The following is a 24,865-nucleotide window of genomic DNA, read 5'->3' on the forward strand; positions in this document are numbered from 1 at the left end:
GTAGTAATAAGTGTGTACAGGTGGTAGTAATAAGAGTGTACAGGTGGTAGTAATAAGAGTGTACAGGTGGTAGTAATAAGAGTGTACAGGTGGTAGTAATAAGTGCATGACTGGTGGTAGTAATAAGTACGTGCAGGTGGTAGTAATAAGTGCGTACAGGTGGTAGTAATAAGTGCATGACTGGTGGTAGTAATAAGTACGTGCAGGTGGTAGTAATAAGTGAGTACAGGTGGTAGTAATAAGAGTGTACAGGTGGTAGTAATAAGAGTGTACAGGTGGTAGTAATAAGAGTGTACAGGTGGTAGTAATAAGTGTGTACAGGTGGTAGTAATAAGTACGTGCAGGTGGTAGTAATAAGTGAGTACAGGTGGTAGTAATAAGAGTGTACAGGTGGTAGTAATAAGTGCGTACAGGTGGTAGTAATAAGTGCATGACTGGTGGTAGTAATAAGTACGTGCAGGTGGTAGTAATAAGTGAGTACAGGTGGTAGTAATAAGAGTGTACAGGTGGTAGTAATAAGTGCGTGCAGGTGGTAGTAATAAGTGTGTACAGGTGGTAGTAATAAGTGTGTACAGGTGGTAGTAATAAGAGTGTACAGGAGGTAGTAATAAGTGCGTACAGGTGGTAGTAATAAGTGTGTGCAGGTGGTAGTAATAAGTGCGTACAGGTGGTAGTAATAAGAGTGTACAGGTGGTAGTAATAAGAGTGTACAGGTGGTAGTAATAAGTGCGTACAGGTGGTAGTAATAAGTGCGTGCAGGTGGTAGTAATAAGTGCGTACAGGAGGTAGTAATAAGTGCTTACAGGTGGTAGTAATAAGTGTGTGCAGGTGGTAGTAATAAGAGTGTACAGGTGGTAGTAATAAGTGCGTGCAGGTGGTAGTAATAAGTGTGTACAGGTGGTAGTAATAAGTGTGTACAGGTGGTAGTAATAAGAGTGTACAGGAGGTAGTAATAAGTGCGTACAGGTGGTAGTAATAAGTGTGTGCAGGTGGTAGTAATAAGTGCGTACAGGTGGTAGTAATAAGTGTGTACAGGTGGTAGTAATAAGTGCGTACAGGTGGTAGTAATAAGTGCGTACAGGTGGTAGTAATAAGTGCTTACAGGTGGTAGTAATAAGAGTGTACAGGTGGTAGTAATAAGAGTGTACAGGTGGTAGTAATAAGTGCGTACAGGTGGTAGTAATAAGTGCGTGCAGGTGGTAGTAATAAGAGTGTACAGGTGGTAGTAATAAGTGTGTACAGGTGGTAGTAATAAGTGTGTACAGGTGGTAGTAATAAGAGTGTACAGGAGGTAGTAATAAGTGCGTACAGGTGGTAGTAATAAGTGTGTGCAGGTGGTAGTAATAAGTGCGTACAGGTGGTAGTAATAAGTGTGTACAGGTGGTAGTAATAAGAGTGTACAGGAGGTAGTAATAAGTGCGTACAGGTGGTAGTAATAAGTGTGTGCAGGTGGTAGTAATAAGTGCGTGCAGGTGGTAGTAATAAGTGCGTACAGGTGGTAGTAATAAGTGCGTGCAGGTGGTAGTAATAAGTGCGTACAGGTGGTAGTAATAAGTGCGTGCAGGTGGTAGTAATAAGTGCGTACAGGAGGTAGTAATAAGTGCTTACAGGTGGTAGTAATAAGTGTGTGCAGGTGGTAGTAATAAGAGTGTACAGGTGGTAGTAATAAGTGCGTGCAGGTGGTAGTAATAAGTGTGTACAGGTGGTAGTAATAAGTGTGTACAGGTGGTAGTAATAAGAGTGTACAGGAGGTAGTAATAAGTGCGTACAGGTGGTAGTAATAAGTGCGTGCAGGTGGTAGTAATAAGTGCGTACAGGTGGTAGTAATAAGTGTGTACAGGTGGTAGTAATAAGAGTGTACAGGAGGTAGTAATAAGTGCGTACAGGTGGTAGTAATAAGTGCGTACAGGTGGTAGTAATAAGTGCGTACAGGTGGTAGTAATAAGTGCTTACAGGTGGTAGTAATAAGAGTGTACAGGTGGTAGTAATAAGAGTGTACAGGTGGTAGTAATAAGTGCATACAGGAGGTAGTAATAAGTGCGTGCAGGTGGTAGTAATAAGTGCGTACAGGAGGTAGTAATAAGTGCTTACAGGTGGTAGTAATAAGTGCGTACAGGTGGTAGTAATAAGTGCGTGCAGGTGGTAGTAATAAGTACGTGCAGGTGGTAGTAATAAGAGTGTACAGGTGGTAGTAATAAGTGCTTACAGGTGGTAGTAATAAGTGCGTACAGGTGGTAGTAATAAGTGTGTGCAGGTGGTAGTAATAAGAGTGTGCAGGTGGTAGTAATAAGAGTGTACAGGAGGTAGTAATAAGAGTGTGCAGGTGGTAGTAATAAGTGTGTGCAGGTGGTAGTAATAAGTGTGTGCAGGTGGTAGTAATAAGAGTGTGCAGGTGGTAGTAATAAGTGTGTGCAGGTGGTAGTAATAAGAGTGTGCAGGTGGTAGTAATAAGAGTGTACAGGAGGTAGTAATAAGAGTGTGCAGGTGGTAGTAATAAGTGTGTGCAGGTGGTAGTAATAAGAGTGTGCAGGTGGTAGTAATAAGAGTGTACAGGAGGTAGTAATAAGTGCGTACAGGTGGTAGTAATAAGTGCGTGCAGGTGGTAGTAATAAGTGCGTGCAGGTGGTAGTAATAAGTGCGTACAGGAGGTAGTAATAAGTGCTTACAGGTGGTAGTAATAAGAGTGTACAGGAGGTAGTAATAAGTACGTGCAGATGGTAGTAATAAGTGCGTGCAGGTGGTAGTAATAAGAGTGTACAGGTGGTAGTAATAAGAGTGTACAGGTGGTAGTAATAAGTGTGTACAGGTGGTAGTAATAAGAGTGTACAGGTGGTAGTAATAAGAGTGTACAGGTGGTAGTAATAAGAGTGTACAGGTGGTAGTAATAAGTGTGTACAGGTGGTAGTAATAAGCGTGTACAGGTGGTAGTAATAAGAGTGTACAGGTGGTAGTAATAAGAGTGTACAGGTGGTAGTAATAAGAGTGTACAGGTGGTAGTAATAAGAGTGTACAGGTGGTAGTAATAAGTGTGTACAGGTGGTAGTAATAAGAGTGTACAGGTGGTAGTAATAAGTGTGTGCAGGTGGTAGTAATAAGTGTGTGCAGGTGGTAGTAATAAGTGTGTGCAGGTGGTAGTAATAAGTGTGTGCGGGTGGTAGTAATAAGTGCGTGCAGGTGGTAGTAATAAGTGCGTGCAGGTGGTAGTAATAAGTACGTGCAGGTGGTAGTAATAAGCGTGTACAGGTGGTAGTAATAAGAGTGTACAGGTGGTAGTAATAAGAGTGTACAGGTGGTAGTAATAAGAGTGTACAGGTGGTAGTAATAAGTGTGTACAGGTGGTAGTAATAAGAGTGTACAGGTGGTAGTAATAAGTGTGTGCAGGTGGTAGTAATAAGTGTGTGCAGGTGGTAGTAATAAGTGTGTGCAGGTGGTAGTAATAAGTGTGTGCAGGTGGTAGTAATAAGTGTGTGCAGGTGGTAGTAATAAGTGTGTACAGGTGGTAGTAATAAGTGTGTGCAGGTGGTAGTAATAAGTGTGTGCAGGTGGTAGTAATAAGTGTGCAGGTGGTAGTAATAAGTGCGTGCAGGTGGTAGTAATAAGTGCGTGCAGGTGGTAGTAATAAGTGCGTACAGGTGGTAGTAATAAGTGCGTGCAGGTGGTAGTAATAAGTGTGTGCAGGTGGTAGTAATAAGTGTGCAGGTGGTAGTAATAAGTGCGTGCAGGTGGTAGTAATAAGTGCGTACAGGTGGTAGTAATAAGTGTGTGCAGGTGGTAGTAATAAGTGTGTGCAGGTGGTAGTAATAAGTGTGTGCAGGTGGTAGTAATAAGTGTGTACAGGTGGTAGTAATAAGTGTGTACAGGTGGTAGTAATAAGTGTGTACAGGTGGTAGTAATAAGAGTGTACAGGTGGTAGTAATAAGTGCGTGCAGGTGGTAGTAATAAGTGCGTGCAGGTGGTAGTAATAAGTGCGTGCAGGTGGTAGTAATAAGTGCGTACAGGTGGTAGTAATAAGAGTGTACAGGTGGTAGTAATAAGTGCGTGCAGGTGGTAGTAATAAGTGTGTACAGGTGGTAGTAATAAGTGTGTGCAGGTGGTAGTAATAAGTGTGTACAGGTGGTAGTAATAAGTGTGTACAGGTGGTAGTAATAAGAGTGTACAGGTGGTAGTAATAAGTGCGTGCAGGTGGTAGTAATAAGTGCGTGCAGGTGGTAGTAATAAGTGTGTGCAGGTGGTAGTAATAAGTGCGTGCAGGTGGTAGTAATAAGTGCGTACAGGTGGTAGTAATAAGAGTGTGCAGGTGGTAGTAATAAGTGCGTGCAGGTGGTAGTAATAAGTGCGTACAGGTGGTAGTAATAAGTGTGTGCAGGTGGTAGTAATAAGTGCGTACAGGTGGTAGTAATAAGTGCGTACAGGTGGTAGTAATAAGTGAGTACAGGTGGTAGTAATAAGTGAGTACAGGTGGTAGTAATAAGTGCGTGCAGGTGGTAGTAATAAGTGCGTACAGGTGGTAGTAATAAGTGCGTACAGGTGGTAGTAATAAGTGCGTGCAGGTGGTAGTAATAGAAAGACAAATGCTGACCCCCTTCAGTGTTGTGCCCTGGGTGTACAGCCCTAGTTACGGCCCTGCGTATATTCTACGGTACAACAAGCGTTGGAAACACTGCGTCACAACACAAAACACCAACAGAAGCAGGAATTTAGATCACTGGTATATGGCAATGAGAGGGGGCAGCCGAACTACATTCACTCTTATTATACAGTACACTGTAATTATTATTACAGCCATGAAGACAGGAACCTCTGTGTGTGCAGAGGACATGTAACCAGCACAGGCTGAGAGACATTTCCCAGGAGGTTTTATGAACCTTGGGGCTCTCTATACATAGAAGAAACATCCTCGGTACAGCAGGGGTAGAGGTACAGGAGTAGAGGTACAGCAGGAGTAGAGGTACAGCAGGCGTAGAGGTACAGCAGGGGTAGAGGTACAGGAGTAGAGGTACAGCAGGCGTAGAGGTACAGGAGTAGAGGTACAGCAGGAGTAGAGGTACAGCAGTAGAGGTACAGCAGGAGTAGAGGTACAGGAGTAGAGGTACAGCAGGAGTAGAGGTACAGCAGGAGTAGAGGTACAGGAGTAGAGGTACAGCAGGCGTAGAGGTACAGGAGTAGAGGTACAGGAGGAGTAGAGGTACAGCAGGAGTAGAGGTACAGCAGGGGTAGAGGTACAGCAGGGGTAGAGGTACAGCAGGGGTAGACGTACAGCAGCGGTAGAGGTACAGCAGGAGTAGAGGTACAGCAGGGGTAGCGGTACAGCAGGGGTAGAGGTACAGCAGGGGTAGAGCTACAGCAGGAGTAGAGGTACAGCAGGAGGAGAGGTACAGGAGTAGAGGTACAGCAGGGGTAGAGGTACAGGAGTAGAGGTACAGCAGGGGTAGAGGTACAGCAGCAGTAGAGGTACAGCAGGGGTAGAGGTACAGCAGGAGTAGAGGTACAGCAGCGGTAGAGGTACAGCAGGAGTAGAGGTACAGCAGGAGTAGAGGTACAGCAGCAGTAGAGGTACAGCAGCGGTAGAGGTACAGCAGGAGTAGAGGTACAGCAGGAGTAGAGGTACAGCAGGAGTAGAGGTACAGCAGGAATAGAGGTACAGGAGGAGGTACAGGGGTAGAGGTACAGGAGGAGGTACAGGGGTAGAGGTACAGGAGGAGGTACAGGGGTAGAGGTACAGGAGGTACAGCAGGAGGTACAGGAGGAGGTACAGCAGGGGTAGAGGTACAGCAGGGGTAGAGGTACAGCAGGGGTAGAGGTACAGGAGGGGTAGAGGTACAGCAGGAGTAGAGGTACAGCAGGGGTAGAGGTACAGGAGGAGGTACAGGGGTAGAGGTACAGGAGGTACAGCAGGAGGTACAGGAGGAGGTACAGCAGGGGTAGAGGTACAGCAGGAGTAGAGGTACAGCAGGGGTAGAGGTACAGCAGGGGTAGAGGTACAGCAGTGGTAGAGGTACAGCAGCGGTAGAGGTACAGCAGGAGTAGAGGTACAGCAGGAGTAGAGGTACAGCAGGAGTAGAGGTACAGCAGGAGTAGAGGTACAGCAGGAGTAGAGGTACAGCAGGAATAGAGGTACAGGAGGAGGTACAGGGGTAGAGGTACAGGAGGAGGTACAGGGGTAGAGGTACAGGAGGAGGTACAGGGGTAGAGGTACAGGAGGTACAGCAGGAGGTACAGGAGGAGGTACAGCAGGGGTAGAGGTACAGCAGGGGTAGAGGTACAGCAGGGGTAGAGGTACAGGAGGGGTAGAGGTACAGCAGGAGTAGAGGTACAGCAGGGGTAGAGGTACAGGAGGAGGTACAGGGGTAGAGGTACAGGAGGTACAGCAGGAGGTACAGGAGGAGGTACAGCAGGGGTAGAGGTACAGCAGGAGTAGAGGTACAGCAGGGGTAGAGGTACAGCAGGGGTAGAGGTACAGCAGTGGTAGAGGTACAGCAGCGGTAGAGGTACAGCAGGAGTAGAGGTACAGCAGGAGTAGAGGTACAGCAGGAGTAGAGGTACAGCAGGAGTAGAGGTACAGCAGGAGTAGAGGTACAGGAGTAGAGGTACAGCAGTGGTAGAGGTACAGAGGCAGGTACAGCAGGAGGAGAGGTACAGCAGGGGTAGAGGTACAGCAGGAGTAGAGGTACAGGAGGGGTAGAGGTACAGCAGGAGTAGAGGTACAGGAGGGGTAGAGGTACAGCAGGAGTAGAGGTACAGGAGGGGTAGAGGTACAGCAGGAGTAGAGGTACAGGAGGGGTAGAGGTACAGCAGGGGTAGAGGTACAGGAGTAGAGGTACAGGAGGGGTAGAGGTACAGCAGGAGTAGAGGTACAGCAGGAGGAGAGGTACAGCAGGGGTAGAGGTACAGCAGGGGTAGAGGTACAGCAGGAGTAGAGGTACAGGAGGAGGTACAGTCAGCAGGGGTAGAGGTACAGGAAGGGTAGAGGTACAGCAGGAGTAGAGGTACAGCAGGGGTAGAGGTACAGGAGGAGGTACAGCAGGGGTAGAGGTACAGCAGCAGGTACAGCAGGAGTAGAGGTACAGCAGGAGTAGAGGTACAGGAGTAGAGGTACAGCAGGGGTAGAGGTGCAGCAGGGGTAGAGGTACAGGAGGTACAGCAGGAGGTACAGGAGGAGGTACAGCAGGGGTAGAGGTACAGGAGTAGAGGTACAGGGGTAGAGGTACAGCAGGGGTAGAGGTACAGGAGGTACAGCAGGAGGTACAGCAGGGGTAGAGGTACAGCAGGGGTAGAGGTACAGGAGGTACAGCAGGAGGTACAGGAGGAGGTACAGGAGGAGGTACAGCAGGGGTAGAGGTACAGCAGGAGTAGAGGTACAGCAGGGGTAGAGGTACAGCAGGGGTAGAGGTACAGCAGTGGTAGAGGTACAGCAGCGGTAGAGGTACAGCAGGAGTAGAGGTACAGCAGGAGTAGAGGTACAGCAGAGTAGAGGTACAGCAGGGTTAGAGGTACAGGAGTAGAGGTACAGCAGTGGTAGAGGTACAGAGGCAGGTACAGCAGGAGGAGAGGTACAGCAGGCGTAGAGGTACAGCAGGAGTAGAGGTACAGGAGGGGTAGAGGTACAGCAGGAGTAGAGGTACAGGAGGGGTAGAGGTACAGCAGGAGTAGAGGTACAGGAGGGGTAGAGGTACAGCAGGGGTAGAGGTACAGGAGTAGAGGTACAGCAGGAGGTACAGCAGGGGTAGAGGTACAGCAGGGGTAGAGGTACAGCAGGAGTAGAGGTACAGCAGGAGTAGAGGTACAGCAGGGGTAGAGGTACAGCAGGGTAGAGGTACAGCAGGGGTAGAGGTATAGCAGGGGTAGAGGTACAGCAGGAGGAGAGGTACAGCAGGAGTAGAGGTACAGCAGGAGTAGAGGTACAGCAGGAGTAGAGATATAGCAGGGGTAGAGGTACAGCAGGAGGAGAGGTACAGCAGGAGTAGAGGTACAGCAGGAGGTACAGCAGGGGTAGAGGTACAGCAGGAGTAGAGGTACAGCAGGGGTAGAGGTACAGCAGGGGTAGAGGTATAGCAGGGGTAGAGGTACAGCAGGAGGAGAGGTACAGCAGGAGTAGAGGTACAGCAGGAGTAGAGTACAGCAGGAGTAGAGGTACAGCAGGGGTAGAGGTACATTAGGGGTAGAGGTACAGGAGGAGGTACAGGAGGAGGTACAGGAGGGGTAGAGGTACAGCAGGAGTAGAGGTACAGCAGGGGTATAGGTACAGGGGTAGAGGTACAGCAGGGGTAGAGGTACAGCAGGGGTAGAGGTACAGGAGGTACAGGAGGAGGTACAGGAGGAGGTACAGGAGGAGGTACAGCATCAGGTACAGCAGGGGTAGAGGTACAGCATCAGGTACAGCATCAGGTACAGCAGGGGTAGAGGTACAGCAGGAGGTACAGGGGTAGAGGTACAGGAGGAGGTACAGGAGGAGGTACAGGGGTAGAGGTACAGCATCAGGTACAGCAGGGGTAGAGTACAGCAGGAGGTACAGGGGTAGAGGTACAGGAGGTACAGGAGGAGGTACAGCAGGGGTAGAGGTACAGGAGGAGGTACAGCAGGAGGTACAGGAGGAGGTACAGGGGTAGAGGTACAGGAGGAGGTACAGGGGTAGAGGTACAGGAGGAGGTACAGCAGGGGTAGAGGTACAGCAGGGGTAGAGGTACAGCAGGGGTAGAGGTACAGCAGGAGTAGAGGTACAGCAGGAGTAGAGGTACAGCAGGGGTAGAGGTACAGCAAGAGGTACAGCAGGGGTAGAGGTACAGGAGGTACAGGAGGAGGTACAGGAGGAGGTACAGCATCAGGTACAGCAGCAGGTACAGCAGGGGTAGATGTACAGCAGCAGGTACAGCAGGGGTAGAGGTACAGCAGGAGGTACAGGGGTAGAGGTACAGGGGGTACAGCAGGGGTAGAGGTACAGCAGGAGGTACAGGGGTAGAGGTACAGGGGGTACAGCAGGGGTAGAGGTACAGCAGGAGGTACAGGGGTAGAGGTACAGGGGGTACAGCATCAGGTACAGCATCAGGTACAGCAGCAGGTACAGCATGAGGTACAGGAGGAGGTACAGCAGGGGTAGAGGTACAGCATGAGGTACAGCAGGAGGTACAGGGGTAGAGGTACAGGGGGTACAGCATCAGGTACAGCAGCAGGTACAGCATCAGGTACAGGAGGAGGTACAGCAGGGGTAGAGGTACAGCATGAGGTACAGCAGGAGGTACAGGGGTAGAGGTACAGGGGGTACAGCAGGGGTAGAGGTACAGGGGTAGAGGTACAGGAGGAGGTACAGGAGGAGGTACAGCAGGAGTAGAGGTACAGGAGGAGGTACAGGAGGAGGTACAGCAGCAGGTACAGGGGTAGAGGTACAGGAGGTACAGCAGGAGGTACAGCAGGGGTAGAGGTACAGCATGAGGTACAGCAGGAGGTATAGCAGGAGTAGAGGTACAGCAGGAGGTACAGCATGAGGTACAGGGGTAGAGGTACAGGAGGTACAGCAGGAGGTACAGCAGGGGTAGAGGTACAGCATGAGGTACAGCAGGAGGTATAGCAGGAGTAGAGGTACAGCAGGAGGTACAGGAGTAGAGGTACAGCAGGGTAGAGGTACAGAGGTACAGCAGGAGTAGAGTACAGCAGGAGGTACAGCAGGGGTAGAGGTACAGCATCAGGTACAGCATCAGGTACAGCATCAGGTACAGCAGAGGTACAGAGGAGGTACAGGAGGAGGTACAGCATGAGGTACAGCAGCAGGTACAGGAGGAGGTACAGGAGGAGGTACAGCAACAGGTACAGCATGAGGTACAGCAGCAGGTACAGGGAGGAGGTACAGCAGGGGTAGAGGTACAGGGGTAGAGGTACAGGAGGAGGTACAGCAGGGGTAGAGGTACAGGAGGTTACAGGAGGAGGTACAGCAGGAGGTACAGCAGGAGGTACAGGGGTAGAGGTACAGGAGGTGGTACAGGAGGAGGTACAGGGGTAGAGGTACAGGAGGAGGTACAGCAGGGGGTAGAGGTACAGGAGGTAGAGGTACAGGAGGTACAGCAGGAGGTACAGCAGGAGTAGAGGTACAGCATGAGGTACAGCAGCAGGTACAGCAGGGGTAGAGGTACAGCAGGAGGTACAGGGGTGGAGGTACAGGGGTAGAGGTACAGCATCAGGTACAGCAGGGGTAGAGGTACAGGAGGAGGTACAGGAGGAGGTACAGGAGGAGGTACAGCATCAGTACAGCAGGGGTAGAGGTACAGCATCAGGTACAGCATCAGGTACAGCAGGGGTAGAGGTACAGCAGGAGGTACAGGGGTAGAGGTACAGGAGGAGGTACAGGAGGAGGTACAGGGGTAGAGGTACAGCATCAGGTACAGCAGGGGTAGAGGTACAGCAGGAGGTACAGGGGAAGAGTACAGGAGGTACAGGAGGAGGTACAGGAGGAGGTACAGCAGGGGTAGAGGTACAGGAGGAGGTACAGCAGGAGGTACAGGAGGAGGTACAAGGGGTAGAGGTACAGGAGGAGGTACAGGGGTAGAGGTACAGGAGGTACAGGAGGAGGTACAGCAGGGGTAGAGGTACAAGCAGGGGTAGAGGTACAGCAGGAGTAGAGGTACAGCAGGAGTAGAGGTACAGCAGGGGTAGAGGTACAGCAGGGGTAGAGGTACAGCAGGAGGTACAGCAGGGGTAGAGGTACAGGAGTAGAGGTACAGGGGTAGAGTACAGCAGGGGTAGAGGTACAGCAGGGGTAGAGGTACAGCAGGGGTAGAGGTACAGCAGGAGGTACAGGATGAGGTACAGGAGGAGGTACAGCAGGGGTAGAGGTACAGCAGGGGGTAGAGGTACAGGAGGAGGGTACAGGAAGAGGTACAGCAGGAGTAGAGGTACAGCAGGGGTAGAGGTACAGGAAGAGGTACAGCAGGGGTAGAGGTACAGCAGGAGTAGAGGTACAGCAGGGGTAGAGGTACAGGAAGAGGTACAGCAGGGGTAGAGGTACAGGGGTAGAGGTACAGCAGGGGTAGAGGTACAGCAGGGGTAGAGGTACATTAGGGGTAGAGGTACAGGGGTAGAGGTACAGGAGGAGGTACAGGAGGTACAGCAGGGGTAGAGGTACAGGAGGTACAGGAGGAGGTACAGGAGGAGGTACAGCAGCAGGTACAGCAGCAGGTACAGCAGGAGGAGAGGTACAGCAGGGGTAGATGTACAGCATGAGGTACAGCAGGAGGTACAGGGGTAGAGGTACAGGGGGTACAGCAGGGGTAGAGGTACAGCAGGAGGTACAGGGGTAGAGGTACAGGGGGTACAGCATCAGGTACAGCATGAGGTACAGCATCAGGTACAGGAGGAGGTACAGCAGGGGTAGAGGTACAGCATGAGGTACAGCAGGAGGTTACAGGGGTAGAGGTACAGGGGGTACAGCAGGGGTAGAGGTACAGGAGGTACAGGAGGTGGTACAGCAGGGGTAGAGGTACAGCAGGGGTAGAGGTACAGCAGGAGGTACAGCAGGGGTAGAGGTACAGGAGTAGAGGTACAGGGTAGAGGTACAGCAGGGGTAGAGGTACAGCAGGGGTAGAGGTACAGCAGGGGTAGAGGTACAGCAGGAGGTACAGGAGGAGGTACAGGAGGAGGTACAGCAGGGGTAGAGGTACAGCAGGGGTAGAGGTACAGGAGGAGGTACAGGAAGAGGTACAGCATGAGTAGAGGTACAGCAGGGGTAGAGGTACAGGAAGAGGTACAGCAGGGGTAGAGGTACAGCAGGAGTAGAGGTACAGCAGGGGTAGAGGTACAGGAAGAGGTACAGCAGGGGTAGAGGTACAGGGGTAGAGGTACAGCAGGGGTAGAGGTACAGCAGGGGTAGAGGTACATTAGGGGTAGAGGTACAGGGGTAGAGGTACAGGAGGAGGTACAGGAGGTACAGCAGGGGTAGAGGTACAGGAGGTACAGGAGAGGTACAGCAGCAGGTACAGCAGCAGGTACAGCAGCAGGTACAGCAGGAGGAGAGGTACAGCAGGGGTAGATGTACAGCATGAGGTACAGCAGGAGGTACAGGGGTAGAGGTACAGGGGGTACAGCAGGGGTAGAGGTACAGCAGGAGGTACAGGGGTAGAGGTACAGGGGGTACAGCATCAGGTACAGCATGAGGTACAGCATCAGGTACAGGAGGAGGTACAGCAGGGGTAGAGGTACAGCATGAGGTACAGCAGGAGGTACAGGGTAGAGGTACAGGGGGTACAGCAGGGGTAGAGGTACAGCAGGAGGTACAGGGGTAGAGGTACAGCATGAGGTACAGCAGGAGGTACAGGAGGAGGTACAGCAGGGGTAGAGGTACAGCAGGAGGTACAGCATGAGGTACAGGGGTAGAGGTACAGCATGAGGTACAGCAGGAGGTACAGCAGGAGGTACAGCAGGGGTAGAGGTACAGCATGAGGTACAGCAGGAGGTATAGCAGGAGTAGAGGTACAGCAGGAGGTACAGGAGTAGAGGTACAGCAGGGGTAGAGGTACAGGAGGTACAGCAGGAGTAGAGGTACAGCAGGAGTAGAGGTACAGCAGGAGGTACAGCAGGGGTAGAGGTACAGCATCAGGTACAGCATCAGGTACAGCAGGAGGTACAGCAGGAGGTACAGGAGGAGGTACAGCAGGGGTAGAGGTACAGGAGGTACAGGAGGAGGTACAGGAGGAGGTACAGCAGGAGGTACAGCAGGAGGTACAGGGGTAGAGGTACAGGAGGTACAGGAGGAGGTACAGGGGTAGAGGTACAGGAGGAGGTACAGCAGGGGTAGAGGTACAGGAGGTAGAGGTACAGGAGGTACAGCAGGAGGTACAGCAGGAGTAGAGGTACAGCATGAGGTACAGCAGCAGGTACAGCAGGGGTAGAGGTACAGCAGGAGGTACAGGGGTGGAGGTACAGGGGTAGAGGTACAGCATCAGGTACAGCAGGGGTAGAGGTACAGCATCAGGTACAGCATCAGGTACAGCAGGGGTAGAGGTACAGCAGGAGGTACAGGGGTAGAGGTACAGGAGGAGGTACAGGGGTAGAGGTACAGCATCAGGTACAGCAGGGGTAGAGGTACAGCAGGAGGTACAGGGGAAGAGGTACAGGAGGTACAGGAGGAGGTACAGGAGGAGGTACAGCAGGGGTAGAGGTACAGGAGGAGGTACAGCAGGAGGTACAGGAGGAGGTACAGGGGTAGAGGTACAGGAGGAGGTACAGGGGTAGAGGTACAGGAGGTACAGGAGGAGGTACAGCAGGGGTAGAGGTACAGCAGGGGTAGAGGTACAGCAGGAGTAGAGGTACAGCAGGAGTAGAGGTACAGCAGGGGTAGAGGTACAGCAGGAGGTACAGCAGGGGTAGAGGTACAGGAGTAGAGGTACAGGGGTAGAGGTACAGCAGGGGTAGAGGTACAGCAGGGGTAGAGGTACAGCAGGAGGTAAAGGAGGAGGTACAGGAGGAGGTACAGCAGGGGTAGAGGTACAGCAGGGGTAGAGGTACAGGAGGAGGTACAGGAAGAGGTACAGCAGGAGTAGAGGTACAGCAGGGGTAGAGGTACAGGAAGAGGTACAGCAGGGGTAGAGGTACAGCAGGAGTAGAGGTACAGCAGGGGTAGAGGTACAGGAAGAGGTACAGCAGGGGTAGAGGTACAGGGGTAGAGGTACAGCAGGGGTAGAGGTACAGCAGGGGTAGAGGTACATTAGGGGTAGAGGTACAGGGGTAGAGGTACAGAGGAGGTACAGGAGGTACAGCAGGGGTAGAGGTACAGGAGGTACAGGAGGAGGTACAGGAGGAGGTACAGCAGCAGGTAACAGCAGCAGGTACAGCAGGAGGAGAGGTACAGCAGGGTAGATGTACAGCATGAGGTACAGCAGGAGGTACAGGGGTAGAGGTACAGGGGGTACAGCAGGGGTAGAGGTACAGCAGGAGGTACAGGGGTAGAGGTACAGGGGGTACAGCATCAGGGTACAGCATGAGGTACAGCATCAGGTACAGGAGGAGGTACAGCAGGGGTAGAGGTACAGCATGAGGTACAGCAGGAGGTACAGGGGTAGAGGTACAGGGGGTACAGCAGGGGTAGAGGTACAGGAGGTACAGGAGGAGGTACAGCAGGGGGTAGAGGTACAGCAGGGGTAGAGGTACAGCAGGAGTAGAGGTACAGCAGGAGTAGAGGTACCGCAGGGGGTAGAGGTACAGCAGGGGTAGAGGTACAGCAGGAGGTACAGCAGGGGTAGAGGTACAGGAGTAGAGGTACAGGGGTAGAGGTACAGCAGGGGTAGAGGTACAGCAGGGGTAGAGGTACAGCAGGGGTAGAGGTACAGCAGGAGGTACAGGAGGAGGTACAGGAGGAGGTACAGCAGGGGTAGAGGTACAGCAGGGGTAGAGGTACAGGAGGAGGTACAGGAAGAGGTACAGCAGGGGTAGAGGTACAGCAGGAGTAGAGGTACAGCAGGGGTAGAGGTACAGGAAGAGGTACAGCAGGGGTAGAGGTACAGGGGTAGAGGTACAGCAGGGGTAGAGGTACAGCAGGGGTAGAGGTACATTAGGGGTAGAGGTACATTAGGGGTAGAGGTACAGGGGTAGAGGTACAGGAGGTACAGCAGGGGTAGAGGTACAGGAGGTACAGGAGGAGGTACAGCAGCAGGTACAGCAGCAGGTACAGCAGGAGGAGAGGTACAGCAGGGGTAGATGTACAGCATGAGGTACAGCAGGAGGTACAGGGGTAGAGGTACAGGGGGTACAGCAGGGGTAGAGGTACAGCAGGAGGTACAGGGGTAGAGGTACAGGGGGTACAGCATCAGGTACAGCATGAGGTACAGCATCAGGTACAGGAGGAGGTACAGCAGGGGTAGAGGTACAGCATGAGGTACAGCAGGAGGTACAGGGGTAGAGGTACAGGGGGTACAGCAGGGGTAGAGGTACAGCAGGAGGTACAGGGGTAGAGGTACAGCATGAGGTACAGCAGGAGTAGAGGTACAGGAGGAGGTACAGGAGGAGGTACAGCAGCAGGTACAGGAGGAGGTACAGCAGGGGTAGAGGTACAGCAGGAGGTACAGCATGAGGTACAGGGGTAGAGGTACAGCAGGAGGTACAGCAGGGGTAGAGGTACAGCATGAGGTACAGCAGGAGGTATAGCAGGAGTAGAGGTACAGCAGGAGGTACAGGAGTAGAGGTACAGCAGGAGGTACAGGAGTAGAGGTACAGCAGGGGTAGAGGTACAGGAGGTACAGCAGGAGTAGAGGTACAGCAGGAGTAGAGGTACAGCAGGAGGTACAGCAGGGGTAGAGGTACAGCATCAGGTACAGCATCAGGTACAGCAGGAGGTACAGCAGGAGGTACAGGAGGAGGTACAGCAGGGGTAGAGGTACAGGAGGTACAGGAGGAGGTACAGGAGGAGGTACAGCAGGAGGTACAGGGGTAGAGGTACAGGAGGTACAGGAGGAGGTACAGGGGTAGAGGTACAGGAGGAGGTACAGGAGGTAGAGGTACAGGAGGTACAGCAGGAGGTACAGCAGGGGTAGAGGTACAGCATGAGGTACAGCAGGAGGAGAGGTACAGGAGGTACAGGAGGAGGTACAGGAGGAGGTACAGGGGTAGAGGTACAGGAGGTACAGCATCAGGTACAGCATGAGGTACAGCATGAGGTACAGCAGGAGGAGAGGTACAGGAGGTACAGGAGGAGGTACAGGAGGTACAGGAGGAGGTACAGGAGGAGGTACAGGGGTAGAGGTACAGGAGGTACAGCATCAGGTACAGCATGAGGTACAGCATGAGGTACAGCAGGAGGAGAGGTACAGGAGGTACAGGAGGAGGCACAGGGGTAGAGGTACAGGAGGTAGAGGTACAGGAGGTACAGCAGGAGGTACAGCAGGGGTAGAGGTACAGCATGAGGTACAGCAGGAGGAGAGGTACAGGAGGTACAGGAGGAGGTACAGGGGTAGAGGTACAGGAGGTACAGCATGAGGTACAGCATGAGGTACAGCAGGAGGAGAGGTACAGGAGGTACAGGAGGAGGTACAGGGGTAGAGGTACAGGAGGTAGAGGTACAGGAGGAGGTACAGGGGTAGAGGTACAGGAGGTACAGCATGAGGTACAGCAGGAGGTACAGGAGGTACAGGAGGTACAGCATCAGGTACAGCAGGAGGTACAGCATGAGGTACAGCATCAGGTACAGCATCAGGTACAGCATCAGGTACAGCAGCAGGTACAGCAGGAGGTACAGGAGGAGGTACAGGGGGTACAGCATGAGGTACAGCATGAGGTACAGCATCAGGTACAGCATGAGGTACAGCATGAGGTACAGCAGGAGGTACAGGAGGAGGTACAGCAGGAGGTACAGCATGAGGTACAGCAGCAGGTACAGGAGGAGGTACAGGAGGTACAGCAGGAGGTACAGCAGGAGGTACAGGAGGAGGTACAGCAGGGGTAGAGGTACAGGAGGTACAGGAGGAGGTACAGGAGGAGGTACAGCAGGAGGTACAGGGGTAGAGGTACAGGAGGTACAGGAGGAGGTACAGGGGTAGAGGTACAGGAGGAGGTACAGGAGGTAGAGGTACAGGAGGTACAGCAGGAGGTACAGCAGGGGTAGAGGTACAGCATGAGGTACAGCAGGAGGAGAGGTACAGGAGGTACAGGAGGAGGTACAGGAGGAGGTACAGGGGTAGAGGTACAGGAGGTACAGGGGTAGAGGTACAGGAGGTACAGGAGGAGGTACAGCAGGGGTAGAGGTACAGGAGGAGGTACAGGAGGTACAGGAGGAGGTACAGCAGGGGTAGAGGTACAGGAGGAGGTACAGGAGGTACAGGAGGAGGTACTGAAGGGGTAGAGGTACAGGAGGTACAGGAGGAGGTACAGCAGGGGTAGAGGTACAGGAGGAGGTACATGAGGTACAGCATGAGGTACAGCAGGGGTAGAGGTACAGGAGGAGGTACAGGAGGTACAGCAGGAGGTACAGCAGGGGTAGAGGTACAGCATCAGGTACAGCATCAGGTACAGCAGGAGGTACAGGAGGAGGTACAGCAGGAGGTACAGCAGCAGGTACAGCAGGAGTAGATGTACAGCAGGAGTAGAGGTACAGCATGAGGTACAGCAGGAGGTACAGCATGAGGTACAGCAGCAGGTACAGCATCAGGTACAGCAGCAGGTACAGCAGGAGGTACAGGAGGAGGTACAGGGGGTACAGCATGAGGTACAGCATGAGGTACAGCAGGAGGTACAGCATGAGGTACAGCATCAGGTACAGCATCAGGTACAGCATGAGGTACAGCAGCAGGTACAGCACTAGCTACAGGACTTACTCCCATAGTTGCTGACGATGTGCTGCAGGCTGAGGGCGCTGAGCGGGGGGATCACACTCAGGGACCAGCTGGGATCCTCAGTAATGATCCGACGGGTGTTCCCCGGCCCGGCCGCTGCGGTGACTGTGATATGTGTCATAGTGCCGGGATCAGATCAGTCCTGGGGACATCATACATATCATGTGATGTAATATAACTGTACACAGTAACACACATGTAACATGTAACATGTACAGTCTCCCGCTCACCTGCGCGGTCTCCGGACTGTGTACAATCTCCATGACAACCACACACAGCGCAGCCAGTTACCATGGATACAGGGGGAGGAGCCAACTGCCTGATGTCTGGTCATACCCCGCCCCCTCCTCTCCAGCCAGTGTCTTTCATCTACACTGTCACGTGATCACCTTTATACACCTCTGTATACTGTATATTATATACTCTGTATTATATGTATATACCTCTGTATATTATATACCTCTGTATTATATGTATATACCTCTGTATACTGTATATTATATACTCTGTATTATATGTATATACCTCTGTATACTGTATATTATATACACTGTATTATATGTATATACCTCTGTATACTGTATATTATATACTCTGTATTACATGTATATACCTCTGTATATTATATACACTGTATTATATGTATATACCTCTGTATGCTGTATATTATATACTCTGTATTACATGTATATACCTCTGTATACTGTATATTATATACACTGTATTATATGTATATACCTCTGTATACTGTGTATTATATACACTGTATTATATGTATATACCTCTGTATACTGTATATTATATACACTGTATTATATGTATATACCTCTGTATACTGTATATTATATACACTGTATTACATGTATATACCTCTGTATATTATATACACTGTATTATATGTATATACCTCTGTATACTGTATATTATATACTCTGTATTATATGTATATACCTCTGTATACTGTATATTATATACACTGTATTATATGTATATACCTCTGTATACTGTATATTATATACTCTGTATTACATGTATATACCTCTGTATATTATATACACTGTATTATATGTATATACCTCTGTATACTGTATATTATATACACTGTATTATATGTATATACCTCTGTATACTGTATATTATATACACTGTATTACATGTATATACCTCTGTATATTATATACACTGTATTATATGTATATACCTCTGTATACTGTATATTATATACTCTGTATTATATGTATATACCTCTGTATACTGTATATTATATACTCTGTATTACATGTATATACCTCTGTATACTGTATATTATATACTCTGTATTATATGTATATACCTCTGTATACTGTGTATTATATACTCTGTATTACATGTATATACCTCTGTATACTGTATATTATATACTCTGTATTATATGTATATACCTCTGTATACTGTATATTATATACTCTGTATTATATGTATATACCTCTGTATACTGTATATTATATACTCTGTATTATATGTATATACCTCTGTATACTGTGTATTATATACTCTGTATTACATGTATATACCTCTATATACTATATATTATATACTCTGTATTACATGTATATACCTCTGTATACTGTGTATTATATACTCTGTATTACATGTATATACCTCTGTATACTGTATATTATATACTCTGTATTACATGTATATACCACTGTATATTATATACCTCTGTATTATATGTATATTTCTCTGTATGCTGTATATTATATACACTGTATTATATGTATATTTCTCTGTATGCTGTATATTATATACTCTGTATTATATGTATATACCTCTGTATACTGTATATTATATACTCTGTATTATATGTATATACCTCTGTATACTGTATATTATATACTCTGTATTATATGTATATACCTCTGTATACTGTATATTATATACTCTGTATTATATGTATATACCTCTGTATACTGTATATTATCTATACAGTACTATATCATGTTACCTCTCTATAAATTATATACAGTATTATCTTTATACAGTATTGTCATATTACCTCTTTATATTATTGAGGCTGGATCCCGTAGAAAAAACGTATTGTAGATATTTATTTAATCTTAAGGGCACACTACGCTTATATTGTATATCATTGCAAATGTACTGATATATGATATTGTGTTTTATTTCTGTATTGGAAATGTATTGATTTCTGAGGCTGTATGTTATGTAGGAGGAAATGTTTTTGTAACTTCTGAAGGCCGGATAATCATTGCTAATTAAGTATTTTCATCTCAGAAGTGACCAACACAGCAGGAGGTCATTACCTTTATCCTGTCTTGTTAAAAAGACAAACTACATCAATACAGCCAGCAAATAATTTAGGTAATCACAGATTGATGTTAATTCTGTTAAGTAAATTGTGTTTAATCCAAGATTAGAGAATATATTACATCCTGATTGCGAACAGTGAATGTAATATGTCAGACGTTGTGGTGCCAGCTAGGATCACAGGGCTGGATTACCTCCTGCCAACATGTTTATCAGCAACAGTACATAAGGAGCTCTGTTTGACCATGTAATGTAGTAGTATTCCATCTGTACCTGTGGATGATAACTAGCACCTCAAGCTAGTGTGTAATGGTCCTTGTCAGGACTATTGAGCAATAAACATCACTGCTTGAAGATTGTACCTGACACCTATTACCTGCTGTATCCTGTGACCAACAGATAAGAGCTGACACTCTAATCTGTTCCCCGGCTGTACTGTGTAGAACCCAACGTCTCTGTGTCAATGCTCTGCCCGCTACCCAGCAGTCCTGATCCATAGTAAGCGGTTAGGAGGTACCAACCAGCCCACAGCAAAGAGGCGCTGCAGCAGCTATACCAGCTACCCCAGAAGTAAGCGGTTCTAGGTGCCGTTGCAGGAGCCTTGTAGTATCCACCAAATTCTCTTACAACAGACGTGTCAAACTCACGGGCCTCATGAGGCCCCAACGCATAATCTTTGTGGCCCCGCCAGGGTAATGGAAAAAAAAATAAATTATCTGACAGCACCGTGGCCTCCTTCCTTCATACTGAATGTTGGGCATGACGTCATCACGCCCAACATTTGCAGTGAGAAGAGCAGCCATGAGAATAAGAGAAGAGAAGAAAACAGAAGAGAAGAAGGAGGCAATAGAAAGGTAAGTTAAGGGCCCAGTGTGAGGGCCCCGTGTCCAGCATTGGGAGGAAAACATTAAACTTTATTTTTGTTCTTTCTTAATAATATACCTTACAGAATTGCATATGAGACTTTATCTTTGTCTTACAGCCCACACAATCTTAAACTTTAATTATTTGGCCCAATTAGGGTTTTGGGTTTGACATGCCTGTCCTACAACTATTGCACAGTGGGCAAGTGCCTGATGGCAAAGTGACACCAGTAGGAGAGGTCAGTAACAGTTTGTGGCTGATGGTGAGGAAGAAATCCAGATAAACTGTGCAGGAAGGTCAAACACAGTAGTCAATCCAAAAGTGTAGCAAACAGCACAGGAGAAGGCAAGCAGACAGGATACTGAGCGCTATAACCTGCAGGGAGGCTAATTACCGCCCCTTGAGGGGTCAGGGAACCCCGCAATCCAGGTCTTTCCAGGGGATTGTTTAAAGAATGTTTTGAGAAGTTTGTCAGCGTGCAGGCGCTTCCGAGGAATCCAAGAGCGTTCTTCTGGGCCGTAGCCCTTCCAGTGCACCAGGAAATGGGTTTGTCCCTGGACTTTCTTAGAGTCCAGAATCTTCTCCACAATAAATTCATGAGAACAATGCACATTAACTGGTCGAGGTTTAGATGGTTCATGAGTTTCAAACTTGGTGGACGAGACAACAGGTTGCCCATGTTATGAGTTCACGATTGCCCATGTCGTAATTACTCTCAGCAGAAGAGAATTTCCGTAAAAAGTAGGCACATGGGTGGAATTTGTGGTCTCGAGGATCCTTCTGGGACAGAACAGCACCCGCACCCATATGAGAGGCATCCACTTCAATGACAAAAAGTAATTCAGGATTGGGGTGTCTTAAGACCGGAGCAGAGGCAAAAGCTGACTTCAGGGCTTCAAAAAAGGCTATAGCATCAGAGGTCCAGTTGGTGGCATCAGCCCCTTTACGGGTTAAAGCAGTAAGAGGAGCGACTAGGTCTGAGAAGGAATGAATGAATAATTTGCGAAGCCCAGAAATATCTGGATGGTCTTCAGATTAGTTGGGCGCACCTATTCTAAAATTGCTTGAACTTTGCTAGGATCCATTAAGAACCCATCTGGGGAGATAATGTAACCGAGAAATGAGACCTTCCGGACCTCAAATTCACACCTCTCTAGCTTGGCGAACAGTTGATGCTGCTGCAGTTTGAGAAGGACCTGTTTTGCATGAAGGCGGTGCTGGTCCAAGGACGAGGATAAAATCAAGATGTCATCCAGGTATACCACAACAAAGCGACCTAGGAATTCCCTGAGAACATCATTAATTAGGTCCTGAAAGACAGCGGGCGTGTTCCATAAACCGAAAGGCATGGCCAAATACTCCTAGTGACCTGAGTGAGTGTTGAATGCGGTCTTCCATTTGTCCTCGTCTCTGATACGAATAAGGTTATATGATCCACGTAAGTCGATCTTAGTAAACACTGAAGCACCTCTGAGCTGATCGAAGAGGACTAATATGAGTGGAAGCGGGTAAGTATTTTTAAAGGTGATTTTATTCAACCCACGGTAGTCTATGCAGGGTCAAAGAGTCCCATCCTTCTTGGAGACAAAGAAAAACCCGGCTCCTATTGGGGATTTAGAAGGCCTAATAAAGCCCTTTTTAATATTCTCCTTAATATAATTCTCCATGGCTTGCGTTTCCGGTACAGAGAGAGATTATAATCTTCCTTTAGGGAGTTTAGAGCCAGGAACTAGGTCAATTGCGCAGTCGTAATTGCGATGTGGAGGTAATGTGTCAACTGCGTGTTTGTAGAATACATCCCGAAATTCATGGTAGGGTAGAGGAAGCTGATCTAGCGGGACCTGGCGCAAACGAACGGGCAAAGATAAACAAGATGAGAAACAAGAAGGACTCCAGTGAATGATGTCTCCTTTGTTCCAATCGATTACTGGACTGTGGAGCTTCAGCCAGGGATGTCCCAGGATTACACAAGTAATAAGATAAAACATCAGTGTTTCAGAATATAGCGCCCCCACAGTGAGCTGCATCAGAGGTGTCTGTGAACATATTTTTCCGCCCGGTAAAGGACCACCATCCAGGCCACAGACAGTGATGGACGATTTGAGCTTAATGGTAGGAATCCCCAAGGAACGGGCGAAGTCCAGATCCAGAAAATTCCCAGCAGCGCCACTGTCTAGGAAGGCAGAGACAGATGTAGATTGTGCACCAAAGGAAATCACCGCAGGAACCAGGAGTGCATTCTTGGAAGATATAATTTGCAGACCTCAGCACTGCGGCTTCCACAGCACCCCTGGGAGCTGCAGCGCACACTTTGGGACCAGTGGTGTGACAGGATGGACCGCCTATGCCACCCTGTCTGTTGTTGCTGGGAACCAGCTGGGTTTACTTTGCCACCGTCCCCTTTTATTTCAAATACGCCCCTCCAGCCGCAGTAGGAGGAGCGCTGGGTCCAAACCTCAGAAACAGCCGGAGGACTGATTAGATTTAGGGTGTAATCTGTAGGTCACAGGATTACAGCAATTATGAAGAAGTTGTCAAGCAGGGTCTTGAAGCAGAGAGTGATGTTTATTGCTCAAGTGTCCTGACAAGGACAGTTCCACTGATTAAAGGTATCAGTGGTCAGGTCAGATGGAACATCAGAATGATATATTGCAGTTTACAAGGGCTCTCTTTTTATACAGTTTTAGACACAGCCTCACAAGCTATTTGTAGAATCAGGATGCAATTTGTTTACCCAAACATGGATTTACAAGCAAAGCAAAGCTAACAATATTTATGCTTATCTGTGATATCCTAAAACCTTGCTGTGATTTCCTGCATCTCACAGTGGACATCTGACAGCAAGTCTAATTACCCCTTCCTTTTCCTTAAGGAGTATTGGACACTCACATTAAAAGGTCTAATCAACATGAGATTAGCATGGGTGCTTTCTTCCAACAGTTGCAGAATACACATTTCCTCCAAAGAAAAGAATTCCCTAAGAAAAGTTGCAAAACCCCAAACAAGGCATTACCTTACACCAAGACTTCCTAACAAAGGCTTATTGTATCAGATATATACATCAGAAATAATGCATTTCCTCTAGCAAGGATAACACAGAAAAAAATATGAATTTTCTCCCCTGGGGGTAAATGCATGAGCCTCCGATTTTTTCAACTCACCGGAAATTGGCGAACTTGCCTTTACAAGCCATCGCCGCTTTAAATTTTCACTGCAAAGTCGCCGATTTCCGGCGAGTTGGAAAATATCGGAAGATCATACATTTACCCCCTGGTCTCAGAAATAAAGATTTCCCTTATCAAAATATACACAAAATAAAAAATAAGTGCATTTGCAATTATCTAAATAAGCGCCCTGCGCTATTTTCTTTAAATAAATGTATAGCATAAGTTATTTATAAGTGATCCAGTCACAGCTGGTATATAATATTATGTCTGTATAGTATACAGTATTATGTTATGTCTGTATAGTATATAGTATTATGTTATGTCTGTATAGTATATAGTATTATGTTATATCTATTCTATGGGGAGACGTATGTGGGGTTAGACGTGTGTGATTTCTACACTAAGTGGGATTTTCTCACAAAGTGGACAAAAATGCACAGTTAGACAACACAGTTGGCCAAACATTGGACAACATTTGACTTGATTTTACTCCCAGCAATAAGCTGCATCTGCCACAGCCTATTTCTGCACTACTTGTCTATTTATATGGAAGACTGCTAAGAGGTAATTCTTAAAATACCCTTGCTTTTTGCTTTTACCCCTTTTATCACAATGTTTCACAAATTGCTTTTCTTAGTCTCATTTCATGGCATGATCTTTAGGACTGTGTCATCTTTCACCCCTCCACCAACACACAAATTTGCTCATATTGCACCTGCATTACTCCACTCACCTCTATTTAACACCCATGAACTGTTATCCTATTTATTATCTCTAACAAGTACAGCCTCCACCTGTCGCCAGAAGATAAAAGGCCACACATCTTACAATCCCCTTGCCTATCTTTCGCTCACTCTGCTTCTATTAGCTGGTGATATATCACCTAATCCAGGTCCCCCACACTCCTCACACACACATACATCAGAACACTACCGTTCTATAGCAAACCTCAAACACATCACCTGTCTCCCCTCTCTTCCCAAGTCCTTTAAATGTGCCCTTTGGAATGCACGCTCTGTTTGTAACAAACTTACCTCCGTTCATGATCTCTTCCTCTCAAAAAACCTCAACCTTCTGGCAATAACAGAAACATGGCTCATGCAATCAGACACTGCCTCACCTGCAGCACTTTCACATGGTGGCCTCCATCTCACCCACACCTCCAGACCTGAAGGCAAACAAGGAGGTGGGGTTGGACTACTTCTCTCCCCACAGTGCACA

At 48.5% G+C, this 24,865-nt stretch overlaps 1 protein-coding gene across 1 annotated transcript in view; it reads right to left on the bottom strand.

Moving 5' to 3' along the window:
• The window catches only part of DRC5 (dynein regulatory complex subunit 5), a 30,347-nt gene extending 12,771 nt beyond the window's left edge, over positions 1-17,576 (bottom strand). The window contains exons 1-2 of the mRNA XM_075200780.1: positions 17,534-17,576; positions 17,286-17,445 (exon numbers count right to left, since the gene is read on the bottom strand). Coding sequence (XP_075056881.1) covers positions 17,286-17,424 — 139 coding nt within the window. The 5' untranslated portion in view covers positions 17,425-17,445; positions 17,534-17,576. The remainder of the gene's footprint in view (positions 1-17,285; positions 17,446-17,533) is intronic.
• Between the last annotated feature and the right edge of the window lie 7,289 nt (positions 17,577-24,865).

The sequence above is a fragment of the Mixophyes fleayi genome, chromosome 3 (genome assembly GCF_038048845.1).
Source record: "Mixophyes fleayi isolate aMixFle1 chromosome 3, aMixFle1.hap1, whole genome shotgun sequence".
In the NCBI taxonomy this organism is placed as follows: Eukaryota; Metazoa; Chordata; class Amphibia; order Anura; family Limnodynastidae; genus Mixophyes; species Mixophyes fleayi.